The sequence below is a fragment of the Ambystoma mexicanum genome, chromosome 7q (genome assembly GCF_040938575.1).
Source record: "Ambystoma mexicanum isolate Mex_15411 chromosome 7q, UKY_AmexF1_1, whole genome shotgun sequence".
In the NCBI taxonomy this organism is placed as follows: Eukaryota; Metazoa; Chordata; class Amphibia; order Caudata; family Ambystomatidae; genus Ambystoma; species Ambystoma mexicanum.
The window spans coordinates 1,028,676,741-1,028,694,895 of NC_090941.1; the positions used below are offsets into that span (position 1 = coordinate 1,028,676,741).

General features: G+C 46.2%; 1 protein-coding gene across 1 annotated transcript in view; it reads left to right on the forward strand.

Moving 5' to 3' along the window:
- Nucleotides 1–8,954: 8,954 nt before the first annotated feature.
- Nucleotides 8,955–18,155, forward strand: part of LOC138528107 (short transient receptor potential channel 2-like) — a 236,174-nt gene continuing 226,973 nt past the window's right edge. Inside the window, exon 1 of the mRNA XM_069639559.1 lies at nucleotides 8,955–9,023. Coding sequence (XP_069495660.1) covers nucleotides 8,955–9,023 — 69 coding nt within the window. The remainder of the gene's footprint in view (nucleotides 9,024–18,155) is intronic.

Genomic DNA, 18,155 nt, shown 5'->3' on the forward strand with positions numbered 1-18,155 from the left:
CACAACAACAAGCGACTTTGGCAGGCCAACAGGCAACATGAACGCACCATGTACACCCTCAGTACGCACTACCTCCACCTAGTAGTAGTAGCACTCATTGCCTAATACTACCCATGGCAATCATACAAAATGTACATATGTAGAATGGACACAATGTTGCATGAGTGTCTTGTAAGCCGGCTGACATGTCTGCAAGATGACTGACAGTATGTCATTGTATTGCTGTAGAGGAGCAGCTGTATACATCTGCAGGAGATCCCGCCCCCCCCCACCTCCCATGTATTGGAGACATGAGACCGTACCGTGTTTGACACCAGCCGTCGTGCCAAAACCGCAGCGATTGTTTGGAAGAAAATACCCGCTAAGAGAACCCTATTGAATGTACCCCCCGAAGTAAAGATAACCTGCAGGAGGAACTCCCTGAAGGAATATGAGAAAGAGCAAAGAAGAGGAGCCAGTGACATCATAAGAAAGTGTGCATGACACCTTGAGATACTGTCTGAAGATGATGCATAGATCCTGAACACCAATGATGAAATAAGGATTGAGTGAACTCTCAAGTGTAACGGAGCAAGATTACATGTGCACGAAGTGCTGCAGAAAACAAACGTTCAATAAATGTACAGACGCTGAAATGCAAAGTAGATTAAGTCATCATAGAAGCTAGCAATGTGTAGTAAATAGAATGCAGGCAAAGCCACCATTTTACAGAAACTGGACATTGGTATCTTGAATTAAGTAAGCCAAAAACCATGAAGCGAGAATGGAAAAGCTGTGTTGCAGCATAATAGCAGGCTCATGGAGTTGCGTGGCAAGGCTGTCTGCCCTGAAGTCAAGATTCTAGAAAGCGAGGTCAGCTATCTACTCTGAAGAAGAACGAGTGTGCAGAGGATGAACCTTCTCATGTTAAGGTGCAAGAAAGAACACAAAGCATGTCAAGTTTTAATTCATTTAGAGCATTTAAAAGCTGTAAAATGGACCAGATCAGGGTCTCCTGTCAAGTGAGCCAAGGATGGAAATAGAGTTTGAACTTGGAGTTCTAGACACGATAGCGAGTGCCCTCTATCCCGTACATTCTCAAAGACAAGGATACTCTGCAAGGCCAAGTACAGAGTCAATTTCATGGCAGAAGGCATGGGTGATCAGAGATACAAAGCTAATTGGGTGGTGAGGTAGCTTCATGTCCAATGTCCCTGCTCCTGGGTCTGGCTTTATGTGCTGCTAAATGAACCGAATGTTCCAGACATGGCACAAGCGTGCCAACTAATTGTATTAGTCCGTATAACAAAGGACCTTATAGTATTGAAGACCAATGAGAAACTATGGGCCTCATTACAACCCAGGCGTTAAGGGTTTAGCGGCGCCGTCGGCGCCGTTAACCCTTAACGCCTGATTACCATTTTAACGCCTGCTTTTAGCAGCCGTTAAAATGCAAGGCGCTAACCCGCCTTGGTGCTAATTACGGCACCGTAATTTACGGTGCCGTAATTAGCGCCTTCCCCACTCCCATTATGCCCTATGGGGCAAAAATGGGAATGGGGAAGGGTAAATGGGGAATGGGGATTTACCGCCCCACTCACCTTGGAATGGGGCGGTAAATCCGCCATCCACCATGGTGTAAACAGAGTTTACACCATGGTGGTAAAGTAGGGAACTTACCGCCTGGGTTGTAATGAGGCCCTATGTATCTAATGTTTCTGAAATGACATGGTTTGAGAGGTAGGCATACGTTGTTTACCTGAAAACAGGCATCCAATAGCAATCCTAGCTCTTATAGAAATGTATACATAGATGTTTCCCTTAACCAATCCCGACCCTTGATAGGTTTTTCACTATTGCCATGTAGTATGACGTCACTCTGACGCATTATTGAGAATAAGGACCATATTTTGTGTGGAGATCATTGAAAGACTGAGAATACGTCCGTTGATGTTTGTTGTAACCTCCCTGTATTAGATACTTGTTAATAAAACAGAACTTGCCAAATTCTTGCATTTGTGCGGTTATTTGGACTCAGAATTATTCTGGTGTAATCCCATCCATTACCATATGCATGTTCCAAAGGACCCTAAGCTCATTCCCAACAGGTTATGTGAGAAACCTGAAGGTGTCTCACCCGACAGTCCCCGGGGATTTGTCATCCAGGTGGCCAGGACATGACCATCGCTTTTGGATCTAGTTCCTGGGGGTGAACCAGTGCGGGTGGATCACTTGGATGAGGGGTCCTCAGGGAGTGGAAGTGGGACACTGGAGGGTGAGACATGGTATCCTCTTCCCTGTAACACCTTTTCCCCATCCTACCAGGTAGGGTACCTTGAAGCTCAACCCCCTGCCCCTTTCTCGACACAAACACTTTCCTGACAGACAGTTCATCGTGAGCAACAACGGACTAACACCTGAGCCATATACCTGACCTGTCCCAACACAAGGGTCAGGCAGAGTCAGGCAATTACTGATAATTACGCACACCTGACTTCCATCACACTTCCCCACACGGATAAAAGGTGGAGCACGAAAGCACACACTGATCAAGGCTAACCCACGAGGAAGCAGCAGTTCAGAGATGGTGGTTTAGCACGAGGAGAAAGGCGGCAGGACCAGAAAGAGTTGCAGGGAGGGGATTGCTCTTGGCCTTTTCAGAGGAATAAAACCACTGCTTTCGCAAGCCCTCTAGAATAAGACACATAAGACCAGGAATTAAAGCTGCAGAAAGGTTCATTGTTGTTGAAGGTACCCAGGTATCTCCTGCATAGATAGCTGAGGCGGAGAGAAGCAATTGCCGCTGTAGTATTGTCCTCGGCACCTGCAACAAAGCCACTCCGGTGAGTCGGGGAGACTGATAGCAGACTGGTCTGTGTTAGAACCAAGGTTGCAAGCGGTAATATTGTATGAAGAAATCTGCAAAGAACAGAGTGTAAGGCGTATGTGATGAGCGATGTGAATATAATTGAATATCCAAGGAGTGATTGAACTTTTGAGACCAAGGTAGATCCCATATACAGAGTGGTTCGGCACCACATGGGTGCTCATTCGGAGGACGCTGTTAAGCATCCAACTGAGAGTGTAAAATTGTGAACTGTGAATTCGAAGTGGTCCTGCAATGGGTCAAGCCAAACCCTGTGCACATTCAAAAGTCTTCGATTGCTAAATACGAACTGTAATTGGTCCAAGCTCAGCTGAGGGAGACTAATTGTGTAAAACGGATCTAAGCCCAGCTAAGGGTGATCCGGGGTGAACCGTGAGTCACCTAAGACAAGATATTCTGTAAGCATTGGAGAAGAGGATCTGAGCCCAGAAGAGGGGGATCCAAAGTAAAGTTTGTCGTAGAAAATGGATCCAAGCCCAGCTGTGGGAGATCCAGGGTGAAGACTGAATCGCCCTACTTGAATACTTGGAAGGGAACTTTTTCGTTTGTTTGGTACACCAGGCCCTCTGGATCAAGAGACTTTTGATAACTTAAAAGACCAGGGCATAGAAGGCCCTGATGCATGTAATAGAACTGTGTACTCGTGCCGAAAAAGCCTAGGAGTGTGATATGCTCGAGTGAACCCCTGTGTCCTGTGCTGAAAACGTGGGGAAGGAAGGCCAACGGCCTGAATATCCTGACTTATCATTTAGTGAACACTTCTTTCTTTTCCATGAACATTATACCACACTATTTGTAACTTAGCGGTAAGGATTGGCGATAGGTTTTTTAGTATAGGCCCTTTTATTTTGACGAGACTCCACTAGGATTGCATTATTATTATTTTGATGGTCATAGCTTGCTCCCATCTTAGATTTAGGTTTAGATAAGTGTTTATCACCCCCTTGATAAAGTTCAATAAACACCCTTGAACTGGTGTCACTTGTGTCTTGTCTTACTTTGATACCATGCCTTCATTACAGTACACAGTCCACAGTCCATGGACAGTGAAGAGGGTGGATCCTCCACTGCTGCCACACCATCCACCTTCACCCCTGCACAGGCTGTACCCCTAGGCAGCGGGAGTAAGCAGCGGAGCAAGGCCACCACATACTACTGTAGTGGAACTTCCGGCAGGGCTGGAGGATAGCACCATCCACACAGGGCTGCCCAGTGGCCCTCCAACGCCCATGTAGGTGGCATGACTACCATAGCCACACCACATCTGGCACCTATGGTAATCCACACGGCTGCAGCCCCCGCTCCAGCACCCATATGCCAGAGCACCAGCACACCCTCTTCGCTATCTAGGGTAGTGCATGAGCAGCCACAACACTGTGGCACTGTCAGTGACCGCACCACCAAGGAAAAGGAGCTCCTGATCTTCGGCTCCAAGAGCTTAGCCCCATCCCTTGTAACAGCCCACCACCTGTGTCCATGCACAACATGCCAGCCATTTGGCCTCGGCTAGATGCCGTAGAGCAGTGCCAGACATCTCTCGAGACACTAGCGGGCCAGTAGGTGGAGCACATGCAGGCCATGAGGGACTGCCTGCAGGTGTAATGCCACCTCATTTCCCGTTCCTCTGCTAGGCCACTACTGCCATCACCACGGTCGGGCAGTGGATGAGGGAACACACTGAGGGAATCTCGGCCTTCGTACAGTGCCTAAATGCCTGCATGCTGCTGACCCTGCAGCATATCCAGGGCCAGGGGTCCAAGCCCTCCACCTCTGTCACCCCCACTGAGGAGTCACAACCCGGCAACTCAAGGTGCCGCTTACAGCACCACCTGACTCCTAAGCTGCCGGAGCAGATTTCCAAGCCTAAGAGGCACTGGAAGTGATTGCCAACTAAGTGACATTACGAGGGTATTTTTGGATGGTGTTCTGGGAGGGTTCTTGGGGAGCGTTTTTCAGGAGGGAGGAGGTGTAAGGATGGTGTTTTGGGGGGGCTTTAGAGGAGGGTTGTTTGACATGTGTTAATTAAATTGTTGTTCATTTGAAGCAATGCTAGAAGATTCCTTATTGTTTGCAACTGTTTGATTAATAATTTGACTCAATACAGAGGTGATGCAAGTGCATGTCAATTGGCCTCAAAAGAAATTGTCAATCATTTCTTGCCAAACCAGACGTCCATCCCTACCCTCTTCCCACTCACTGCGTGGCAGCATAGCACCTGCAGGTAGTGAGTCATCCTCTTCTCTGGGTGGCCTGTCCTCATCAGGGGACAGGGGAACATTCCACCTGTGGCAAATGCTGTGCAGTATGGCACAGGCAAGGACAATAGGCCTCATTAGAACTTCTGAAACTTTCCGGCACCCGCGAATAGGCAATTACCGGGTCATTACGGCCCTGCGGGCCCGTAAATTCCCTATTTGTGTGGCGCCGGAAAAAAGATGCTCCCCATTACCATACGGCCCTATAGGGCTGAAAGGGAATGGGGAGGTTGAGGCATCCTTCATAACGGTGCCGGTGCATCCGACATGATGCGCTTGCGGGCACAACTCGTAGTTTGCTGGCCCAGGAACTGCGGTACCGGCATGCTTACCGGTACCATAGTTCCCGGTCCGGCAAACTTATAATGAGGCCCAATGTGTCCAACCTTCTCTGTTCTGTACATAAGGTCCCCTCTAAATGAACCTTCAACAGGCCTAAGGTCCGCTCAATGCAGAGCCTGGTCCGATGTGTTTGCCTCGTTGTAGGTCTGTGGATTCCGATACAGGGATGTCATCATCCATAGTAACTGGGGGTGTCCAGAGTCTCATGCAAGGGCAAAGGTCATAGGTGTCAGTCACAGGGCTTTGTGGATGTGTTGCCCGTTACATCGGTAGACAGTCTGTGCATGTATTTCACAGGTATTGTCACACAACATGATTTACCATGCCAGTACTTGCATATTGAGTCATTCACTGAGGGGGTACATTTGCTCTGTCTTGGAACACCATGCACACAGCCAGCACTCGTCGCTTTCAGGGTCTATGATTGACAGGGCAGCATGCCATGGTACCTGTGTTGGTCCTGTGTGCGGCTTCCATGCATGTTCCCTGATGGGTGTTTAGTTGTACTTGTGCAGGTTGTCTGCCTCTGTTCCATGATGGCATCACATCCCTGGTCCCCTGAGTACATGGCATTACATCTGCCAGTGTTGCATTACTTTGTTGCAGTGTTAAAGCGTGTCGTTCCATGTATAGGGATGTGTAATGTTGCATTGTGGTTCCTGTAGTCCTATGTACGTGTTGCTAGACTGTTGAGTGAATATGCATTGACGATTTACTGCAGCATTGTCACTCATCCCCTAGTCCTGTGGGTTGTAATCTGTCATGTGCAGGGCGTAAGGGCAGATCCTGCAGGTACAGGGCCTTTACAGGGCATGCATTCTTCATTTGTGATTTCAGCAGTAATTCCATCTGTGTTAATACCATCAGCGTTAATTCCACCAACATTATTACCGTTGGTGGTATTACCGCTGATGGTATTACTGTTGCTTCCTAGTTTAGTGGAACAGTAAAAGTGGCAGTAATACATATACAGACAGACTTACAATGAGCCCCAAAGTCTTTTAGCAAGGGCAAAATTGGAAGCTAATATTGTGGATAGATCGACGCAGGATCTACTTAAGACTAAGCAATACTACTATAGGCAGGGTAATAAAGCGAATCAACTACTGGTTTACAAACTAAAGAAGGTACACACCCAGAATAATATTTAGCGGATTCGAGATGAAAATGTGTTGATGCGATATTGCAATGATGAAAAGCTGGAACCAATCCATAAATATTTCACCGCCTTGATGACATGTGAGCCTCTTCGGGCTATAGACTGTTTTCATTATATATCTGGAGCAGATTTACCCCACATACCTGTGGATCTAAAGCCTGCTCTGGAAGTCCCGATTCAACCCTCAGAGGTGGAATGGGCCATAAAACCATGAAAAATAAGGCTCCTGGGCCAGGCGGCTTTACTGCTGTGTTTTATAAAAAATTCCAGGCTCAACTAATACCCCATATTACAAAGCTGTTTAATACATTTCTCGATATTGGCAGGATAACCTCATCTATGGAGGAGTCGATTACAGTATTGACATCCACGCCTTGCAAGGACTTTTTGAAATGCAAATCCTATAGACCAATTACTATTATGATATGATATGGCATTTATAACACACCTATACACAAGTATATGCGTGGTGCAGAGAGGTGGGCATGCGTGGGACCGAGAGGAATGCATGTGTGAGGCAGACAAGTGTGCATGCTTGGCGCAGACAAGAGTGCACGCGTGGGGAAGACAAAACTGCATGCGTGTGGCTGACTGGAATACGCATGATGGACTGGAGCGCGCGGAGCGATCTAGAAGCGCGAGGCAAGACGGATTGCATGTGCGTGTGGTACGGACCGGAGAGCATGGAGCAGGCCGGAATGCATGGAGTGATAGGGGTGCATGGAACAGACTGGAGCACATAGAATTGCAGAGAATGTTTGAAAGAGCATATAACCCATCATATCACACCCCACTCTTACTCTTGCCTTACATCAACACTCAACTAGAACACAGAGATAATATGACACCATTCGGTATAACTGTCCTCATACCAACATCCGCCGCTCTCTCCACATCATCCTAAGTAATCACTGCTGGTTACACCCCCCCCCCCCAGCCAGGCGGTCTCCTCAGGCCTAACGCAGCCACTTCCAGTCTGGGAAAATCCTGCCAGAACAAACACATTCTCCTGATCTCTCAACCACCACACCTACCGCTAAAAAGCAGCTATTACACGGATTCCGCACGAGCTGCACACATACCAGGTGCTCATACACACCCTTTTGACTCTCTCTACTCTCTCTACTGATCCGAACTTCGGTTCCCAAGGGCGTTCAACCAACAAGCGCCTTCAGACCATACCAATGGTATATAAGGCGCTATATAAATGCAAAATAACAATAACAATAACAAGTGTTTCAAGGCGCGACGAGGCAAGGGAGCGGAAACAGGGGGAGGACAAAGACAACTATCTTACTAGGTCTAGTTACATTGAGGTCGCGCAAGTGCAGGTAGATGGAGGGGAACAGTGCCGGGGGGAGGGCAGAGTAGACAAGTGCTAGACATGGGATCAAAAACACAAGTAGTTCGCCAAACCAGTGGCAAGTGTTAAAGGTGCAGGCAGCAGGTATCTAATAAGTGCAGGTAAGGGGACTGTAGAGTTGCAGATACAGACCCCAACTGCAGGGGTTGCCAGGAGACAGTGCGTGTGCAATTGGATGGGCAGGGACCTGGGCCCAAGTTTAGAGGTTAACAAGGTGACCAGTGATGTATTAGACAGGAGATCAGAATGGGAGAGGAAGAGAGAAGGCAGAAGCAAAGAGGAAGGTCTTGAGGTGCTTCCGGAACCGGAGATGGTTCTGCTCAAGTTTCAGAAAGGTAGGGAGGCTGTTCCAGAGGCAGGCGCAACCCGAAGAAAGAGATCTGCCCCTAACTCGTTGCTTGGAGAAGCGACTGACCCTCAAGGAGTTGGAGGTAGAGGAGCAAAGAGTTTGAGTAGGAAGATATTTCTCAAGAGAGAGTTGGAGGTATGTCCCAGGCACAAAAAGTAGGAGATATTTCAGGGCTGGAGAGATACGATCCCTGGGCTTGAGGCCAAAGACGGAGTAGAGGCAGGCAGATTTAAAAAGAGACTGTTGCAGTAGTCCAGCCTAAAGAGAACCAGAGTTCTGGAGACAGTGAGCTTCTGGGGGAAGGTGAAGAAAGGAAGAATACCTCTGACATGGTGCAGCTGGTAGTTTGACTTCTTAGAGACGTCTGAGATGTGAGGAGAGAAGGAGAGTGTGGCGTCGAAGATGACCCTGAGGTTCTTAGCCTCACAGGTGGGAGCAGGAAGAGGGCCAAGAGTGACGGGCCAGAGAGTGGCTGGGAAGGAAGGTGTGCCGATGAGGAGAATCTCCGTCATACTGGCATTAAGGCAGAGATCATTGGTGGCACACCACTCCTGGATTGCAGACAGGAAATCCGGGATGAGAGAGGGAGAAGAGGTGGCAGAGGGGAGCTGGAAAGCGAGATGAGTGTCATCCGCATAGAACTGAAAGTTGGAGCGGAGAGCAGCAATGCGGTGGGCGAGAGGTGTCAGGTATTGGTTGAACTGCCTGGGCAAAAGGTTAGTCCTCTGGGGCACACCACAGGTAGAGATTAAGAATGAGGACTTTGTCCGAACTTTCGAAAGTTGGCTTTGGCTAACTACCAGTAGCCATCTACATCTATCAGAGTGAATGGACAAGTCACGCCTACAGTAACTATTTAAAGGGGGACCAGACAAGGTTTTTCTTTATCCCCCCTGATCTTTGCTTTTTATCTATGGAACAATTTGTGAAAAAGGGTCAGGGGTAGTGAGAGGATAAAAGGGTTGGAGGTTAGAGGAGAAATATATAAGATATCCTCACATACGGACAATGTGATGGGCACTATATGGGAGATGAAAGCTTCTCTGACTGCATTAATGGAGGAACTGCAAGCCTTTGGACTTGCCTCTGGATTTGTGATTAACTATTCCAAATCCAGTGGCCTGAACCTATCTATGCCACTACAGACACGGCAGGAATCTCTGAGGTGTGCCTAATTTATTGGGTACGTACAACCATAAGCTACTTGGGTGTACAGATCCCTAGTCCCACTTGGCAGTTATTTCATTATATTTTCCCCCTTTCATTTATGAAGTTGTACGAGGACTTGGATAGATGGGAAAAACATGTACTATTGTGGTTTGGTAGATTAACAGCTGTAAAGATGAATTTGATCCCCAGATTGTTGTAGCACGCTTAGGGTCCCTGATCCTAATCTGCATACGCTTCAGGCAAAATTCTTGAATTCATATGGGGAAAGAAGAGAGAATAAATACAGAGGAAACAGGAGTGGGGGCTTAGGTGTACCGGATATCCATTGTTATCATTTGGCGGCCCTGTTGTCCCATGTTCTGACATGGTGGAGTAGAGATGTAGAGCCAAAATGGAAGCGCATTGCAAAAGCCTGGTGCCTGGTCCCTCTGCCATGGATACCCTTTTTGAACCTTTCACATTATAAAAACAGAATTCCCCATACTGACTCTATACACTATTAGAATAGAGTGGCCAGTAGGTAGGATAATCGAACAGGCGTGGGTCCGCTCACTCCTATTTGGGACAAACCAGAGTTCCATTCCGGGGGAGATAAGGTGCGATTTAGAAACTGGATTGCAGGTGGACTAGAACATTTCAACCAACTTTACCTGGGGAGCAGACCACTATCATTTGAAGAATGCAAAGCTACATTTCATGTTGGTGAAGGGGATAGGTTTCAATACGTGCAATTGTGGCATTGGGCCTCTCACCTAAGTGCAAAAGCGGGTGGCTCAAGAGAACTGAATGCATTAGAAATTACGATCTGCTATGATATAAATAATGCTAAGGTGTAGATAGACTCTATACAAACTATTAGACAGATATGACCCTGGGGAATGACTATTGTATATGTATAAGTGGGAGCAAGAGCAGGGTTTGGAAATTGACGATGAATCCTAGAGTCGTGTCTGTGCTCGTACCCATGGATCTTCGAGATGTGTGACAAAGAGTGTTTGGTGAAAATGTGTTAGAGATGGTACATGACCCCATAGAGATTGAATAAGATGAATACCTCTTACTCTCTGAATTGTTGGAGGGGGTGCTCAAAGGCGGGTAGTCTGATACACCTACTCTGGACATGTGGTATGGCGAGTCATTTCTGGAAAGACGTGCTAGCTCACATACAAAATATTACTGGGATCCAATTACCGTTGGACCCACGGGTTATACGTCTAGAAGACATGGGCAATTGATCACCTTACTGACGATGCATTACTGTACCGAGTATGGATAAATACGAGAAGTATAGGAATGCATGGTTGCCATTTATGGAATATTCTGAAAGGCTACTCGCTGTGACCGTCAAACCTCTGTACCTCTGCCGATTCTCATTGCTGTGATGGTGCCTGCCCAGCGAGGGTTGGTGGACCTGGGGGATTACCGGGGTAATGTATTGGGGATAATGCCTATATTTAAGTTGGGAATTTCTGAATGTATAATGACAGAACTTGTATTTGTATCTCCCGGAGATAATATGGTGACAATGAATGACTATGTACGCTGGTTGGTTCCTTTGTACTTCAGTAACAGAAAATAAATGAAAATAATTTATCTTAAAGAAAAGGAGACTATGGATCTGTAGCACCTCAGCAGGGCTATGCATGTTTTGTTCTCCAGTTCCATTAAAGTTTTAAAAGAACTGTGAAAGTGCCTCTGTGTTTGTTGTGCTCTGGGCTTTGTCCCTCGTGTACAGCCTAACTGGCCAGTCAAAGGGAGACCGCATTACAAGAAGCAACAGTCACAGATCAAAGCCACTTTCAACATGTGTTTTGCACTTAATAAAAAGTCCTGTGGGAAAGGAAGTTATTTACTAAACCACCAAATCTTTAAATTAAAGCTTAGAGGCAAAGCGCATGAAAAGCAAATGTTCTCCTAGAATTATTCGACAACTCCGCTTTGAAAATGGTAGACACTCATGTCTTCCTAAAAAGTAGGCATGCTATGACGACACCATCTGCCCAATGGTATGCCCCTGAGTTAACATCCAACAAACGCTCATCAGAGCCCTAACGAAATGATGACACCAAAACAGTAACCACAGAAATCTCACCAACCTCACATCTCTCTATGCCAACCCTAGGAGTCTGATCACTGAGGTGTGAGGAGCCTGAAGGTGTCCTCACTTCTTTTCCCCTGGCACCCTCTGCTCATATGGCCATGGGAAGGCCATAGATTTTGGTTCCCGACCCTGGGGGTGAATATGCAAGGGAGGATCAACTGGGTGGAAGGAATTTGTGGAATGGGGAGACGAAGTCCTTGGGTGAGACATGGTATTCCTCATTTCCTTTTCACGATGAATCTTCTTTCCCCACAGCTTTTGTATGTTACGGTCAACTTTTGCCCGTTTCTTCCTTTCAAAGTGACCCTCAGAAATACCATGCTTATACTGCGATGAGGAAGAGATCAACTAAGAGGACACATGCTCATTTGGGCGGGATAAACACACATCAGCCTCCTCTTGTTAATTCAGATAAATGTCAGCCCAGTACCAAAAGAGGGAGGAAACTACTGGGAGTTACGCAAACCTCCATTCATTCACACCACTTTGGTACTGAGACAAGGAAGAGGGGTTTGGAGGAAATCAATTGCAATGGCTAGGCATGGACAGCTAATAAGTTTAACCATGGTCAGGCAGTTAAAGTGAGTCCCAGGTGTATAAGACTGGTGACTGCCCAGCAGACAAAGAGAGACAGCCTGGAGAGAAGGACGCGGCTCAGAGAAGCAGAACGGGCTGAAGAAGAACCAGCACGAGGGAAGCTGTGCTGAGTAGGAGTGCGAAGGAGATGCTGGGGCCAAGACTGGTGTGGGAGGGGCGAACAGCCTGCAGCCCTCCCTGCTCGGTAGCAGGAGCTGTGGGACACCAAAGCCGCCCGAACGCTGCAGGCCTCCTCGAGAGCGAGAGGGGCTCTCATCAGCTCCTGCTGGGCAAGTGCAGATCTACACACTATGTAGGACTGCGAGTGATGCTCACTACAGCTCCAGCGAGGAAAAAGAGGAATGAAGAGAAGATTGGAAACAGAAATGAGAAACCTTAATGAGCGGCCGCATACCAGTGAGTGCAAAGAAGGGAACACTCGTACTGGGGCGCTCCGGGGCTGGAAGCATATCTGAATGCTGAACGAACTGAAAACTATTACAAGTGCTAAAGGAAGCCAAACCAGGTGGTTTTGAATACCGAACAAGCTGCAATATGTTACAAGTAATTTTGTTTTTGAATACTGAACAACGTGCCAAGTATTATGAATAACGTTGAAATTTTCAACAAGCATTATTGAAAACTGAACTGACTAAAAGATATGCTGAGCATATTTGAATGCAGCACGAACATACGAAATAATGAACACTTATGAATGAGGCGAAAGCAACGTGATGCAAAGGGGTAAACATCACAGAATGAGTTGTATGAGACACAAGTTGTGGAAAAGCCAAAGAAGCATTGGCCAAAGATATATGAGTTTGAGAGAACTACAGGCTGACAGAGAAAACCTGTGTTGGCAAGAATCTGAAGAATTCCGAAGTATAACAAAGTGCATAGGGTTATCGGTTGCATGACCTGTAATGGGTGGACCGTGTGGTCCGATAATTATGCCTACACCGAGTGACCCATACGTGGAAAAAGCAAAGGAAAGAAAATATAAAGAAGCTTGTATGTTGCAACATTTGCTGAAATGAATGGTGAATGCAGAAACAGAACAGTGTATGTGAATTATTGAAAAGCATGGATGACCAAGGATTTGAACTGGCACTGTGTTGAAAGATAGAAGGTTTGAACTGATTTTCGGTTTGGAAGCTGAAAGATTTGTCCTCTTGGAGAAGAGAAACCTGAGATCATTTGGAACTGTTCTGAACTTGAAAAATGGGGAAACCACGTATAATCTCCTCTTGGGGAAGGGAACCCCAAGACTTTGTGGATTGAGTTGAACATTTAGAGAAAGAAAAACAAACTTGAGATGTTGTGAACTGTGTTGAATTCTTGGGAAAAGGAACCCCAAGGTCTTTCATAACTATTCTGTTCTTGGGGAAGGGGAGGCTGAGTATAAGCCAAGAGCTGGAAGACACTCAGAACTTTAAGTTTGAACACTATTTCTTTTGATGCTGATATCTCTACACATTGTATATATTTAGTTGTGAGGGCAAGTATAGGTTTTGGACACAGACATATTTCTTGTTTTGAACTGACTGACACAGACTATCCTTAGTTTTCTCTAGGTAGGGAAATCCCACCTTAGCATAGGATAAATTAGGCCTTAATCCATCCTGACATTCAAGCAAAATAAAGCTTTTACTTAGAAAATTGAATCTGTTGTCTGTGTCTTACTTTATGATGCCTTCAAAGAGGATAAAGCTGCTTATGACTCCACTATCATGACATCAGGCTCTAACAGAAGCAAATCCCTCTTTGAATGTAGTAAAGCATTGTACCAAGCCCTCACTTGACCCCAAGATTCCATAAACTCAGGAGAAATGTGACAGAATAAATAACCTTTTCACAGGAACAAAATGACAAAATTGGACCTCCACATTCTCCTTGACATCTCAGCTGCATTTGACACTGTTGACCATTGCATCCTCCTCTCAATCCTCACTGACACTATGGTATTCGGTATTCATTGTCATTGTCCTGAACTGGTTTAACTTCTACCTCTCTGACAGACACCAGGGGCCTCATTACAACTCAGGCGTTAAGGGTTAACGCCGTCGTTCACCCTTAACGCCTGATTCCAATTTTAACGGCTGCTTTTAGCAGGCGTTAAAATCCATGGCGCTAAACCGCCTTGGTGCTAATTACGGCACCGTAATTTACGGTGCCGTAATTAGCGCCTTCCCCACTCCCATTATGCCCTATGGGGCAAAAATGGGAATGGGGAAGGGTAAATGGGAAATGGGGATTTACCGCCCCACTCACCTTGGAATGGGGCAGTAAATCCGCCATCCACCATGGTGTAAACATAGTTTACACCATGGTGGTAAAGTTGGTGTACTTACCGCCTGGGTCGTAATGACCCCACAGGTCATCCAGACAAACATGTTGCATTCTAACCAACTCCCAGAATACTATGGAGTATCCCACGTCTTCATCCTCACACTGATCCTCTTTAACCGTTAAATGGAGCCTCTGGACACCCTCAAAAATCCTGCTATAGCCATCCACCAATACGTGGAGGATACTGAGTTATACATGAGAGTAAAACACCCACTGGGCAGCATTTGTCTCCACGGTTGCCTAGCCATCATCATGTCCTGTATGTGGACTATCCACCATCGGCCCCCTGCTAAACAACAACTCATCCAACAATGACTCAATGATATTTGCCTAGAAGAATTTGATCCGCAACTTTGGGATTCAGCAAAATCCTTAGGCTTCACCATCGACAGCAGCCTGTCCTTCCAGAAATACATACGCAAGAAGTCCCAAACAGCCTAGCTTAAAATCGCCCATTGCAAAATCAAGCCCTTCATCCCACTGCAGGACTTCTGAGAGTAAAGGCAGGCCGTTGTGTTCTCGCACATCGATAGAGGAGATACCCTCCTGACAGGGCTCCCAGCTGCTCACCTGGCTCCACTAAAAGCAGTCCACCACACCGCAGCCCCCCGTACCAACATCGTTCTCATCCTATGCAACTACAATGGTTTCCTCTCCACGAACACAGCTCAAGACTGCATGTATCATTTACAAAGCAGTCAAGAGTAGCACACCAGCATAACTGGTGGCTAAGCTCCACATATCTTGTGGCACACACTCCTCTGGAAGTCGATCACTGTATCAGCTCCAAACATCCCCATAATTCTCTAATTCTGCAAAACTCTCAAAATGTGGTGGTTTTAAAAAAATATATTTTTTATTGAATTATTGTGCATTCAGCTTTAAAACCAGTTAAAATTTTACACAAATCCATCAGCTCAAATAAAAAAGAAAAAGACAATGCAAACTTGTTATTTCAGTTAAAACGAACTCACATAAAACCATCATCATCAATTATTGCACAATTACATAACATTATTTTTTTTAAAACAACAGAAGGTAATCATAATAAGAATAATTTAGCATTTATATAGCGCTACGAACCCTCAGGCATCTGAGCGCTGCTTATTATTACCCACGGTGTGTGGTGCTCAGAAGGATGAAAGAGTTTTGGCCCTGCCGGGATTCGAACCTGCGTCAGCAGGTTCTGCACCGATGACAAAGCTAGCGCTCTACGCGCTGTGCTATCGGATAATATCAAAATACAATTAGAACAGTTTATCAAGAATTATTAATGTCCTTGCAGGACAGATCTAACAGCTCCTTCTATTCTGTCAACCCAGTTACTCCAATGCTAAGGTATCTTGGACCAGCGCATGTTCCAGAGCACCTGTCCGGTATTACTAACATATCGGTCTATATATTTCTTGAAGCGTATGAGGCGTTATGCTTTTAGTGCTTCACACTGCAAAAATAAATGGTCTAACGATTCATTAGGGGCAGAACAAAATCTGCAACAGTCCTCAAGACCATCTATTTTCTTCCATTTTACCCAATTTGCCCTGGTCGGTAGGATATCAAATCTGAATCGCATCAGAATATAGCCCACTTTCCAGGAGGGGTATTTGCATAAGTATTGTGTGCAAATTCACAATTATTTGTGGTCTACAATGTAATTCTGGTATCTTTTATATTTCCCCAATGAATCAAAGGTTCTGCACCAATCTGTTCGCCATAGCCTTTGTTTGTATATACCAGGAGGCTGTTTTATTAAAGTTCCTTCCAGCCCCCATTCTTCCAATCGTTGTTCAGACCATTCTATGAGGCTGTTTCTTAATCCTCCCTCGCCCTCTTTAAATTCTGCAAACAGTGGGCCTCATTACGAGTTTGGCAGTAGCCGTGCCTCTAACAAAGGCACGGCTTCCGCCGAGCCCGTGATTTTACCGGCACCCGCGAATGGTGCATCCACGAGTTGGGCTTGCAGGTGGCGCACTACCCGCTAGGTCAGACCTGGCGGGCAGAGCGAGACCCGCGTGCACAACTTGTATTATGGCGGTACGATAGCAACGGTGCCGGTAGCGATACCGGCGCTGTTGTTGCCTTACCGCTATACTTATAATGAGGCCCAATGTCTTTACTGGGGCAGGGATGAATGTGTAGCAAAGTAAAATTATCTTCATAATTAGGCCCCCTAGAGGACAAAAGTCTCCCTTCAGTAGACTATGATGGATCTCTGCACCATAGATCAACAATTTTTGATTTATAACATTTCAAAAGAGGGATTATAGTTAAAATTCCTCATTTGTGCCACTGCTTTAGATACCTTTAAGTAGAAACCTTCCATCATTGCTTTCTTACCCGGTGTGGTGTAGATGTCAAAACCCAGGTACTTCATGTTATCAACTTCGACCACTCGCTCCCCCCTAACCAAACTGTTTTTTTCTTTATATGTTTCCCCACTGTCAGGGTTATTAGCTGTGTTTTTTGTGTTTATTGTCAATTCCTTTTCTTTGCAATATGAAGGAAGAGCGTTCAGCAATCTTTGTATGCCCACCCTAGTGTGGTCCAGCAAAATGATGTCATCTTCATATGTGATCCAGAAAATATGTGTACCCAACACTTTAGGGGTAATGAAGGAAGCTATCCCTCAGGGACTTCCTACCTGACTCTACACTATCTTATATGTTAGTACTATAGGGTGGTGTATGTGTGCCTTCTAATCTTATCACCCCCTACCTTTCCACTAGACTACTCCTTCCCCAAATCTCTGTTCCATCGTACCAACTCCACCCACCTTCTGTCCGCCCCACGTCTCTCTATGATGTCCCTGCCTTTTCTCCCTACCACTCTCTCCTCTTCTAGCTTCTCTACTGTAATGCGACTCTTCCTGCTCTGTCACTACTAAAACTAATTCCTGTACTACAACTACTACTATCACTCTCACTATTACCTCTCTCTCTCTACTAATGCTACTTTCTCTCTATTACTTCTCTCTACTACTGCCTTCAGAATTACTGCTGTCACAACTCATACTCTCACTACTAGCCCTCGCCTCCACCTTTTGATGTCACTACCCTGTCTGTCCTACTAGCACTTCTTTACCACTACTACCTCTCTTCACACTACCAATACCAATGCTTTTATCCTGTCTATGAAATGCGGGTAGGTGGTGCCTGCTCACCCCTTCGCTACGCCCACTCTCACTAGTCTCAACCCAACCTGCACCCTTTCTCCTCACACCCCACTTCTACGTCATTCCCCACACTATCTCCTAACACTCACCCCCCTCACATTGACTACTACTACCACACTCCTGTGCTACTATCTCTCACATGCTCAATTTCCTTTCTCTCACACTCTTCGCCCTCTTCCCAAATCCTACACTACGATACATTATACTATACTACATACCACTGATACAACTCTCTCCGAAGTGCCTTACCTTTTCAAATCTCCACCACCAACTCTCCAGAACTATGTTCGCCATCCTTACTCCGCCCGGTCGTTTGGTGCTGTCTGTTCTCATAATGCAGGGCACTGTCGTTCTCACCTCCACATTGGTTGCAGCTCTCACCTGATCACCTGCACCAATCAGTGCCTGCCTTTCCCACAGGAGGAGGGCTACCAAGCTGGTAGGCATTCAAAA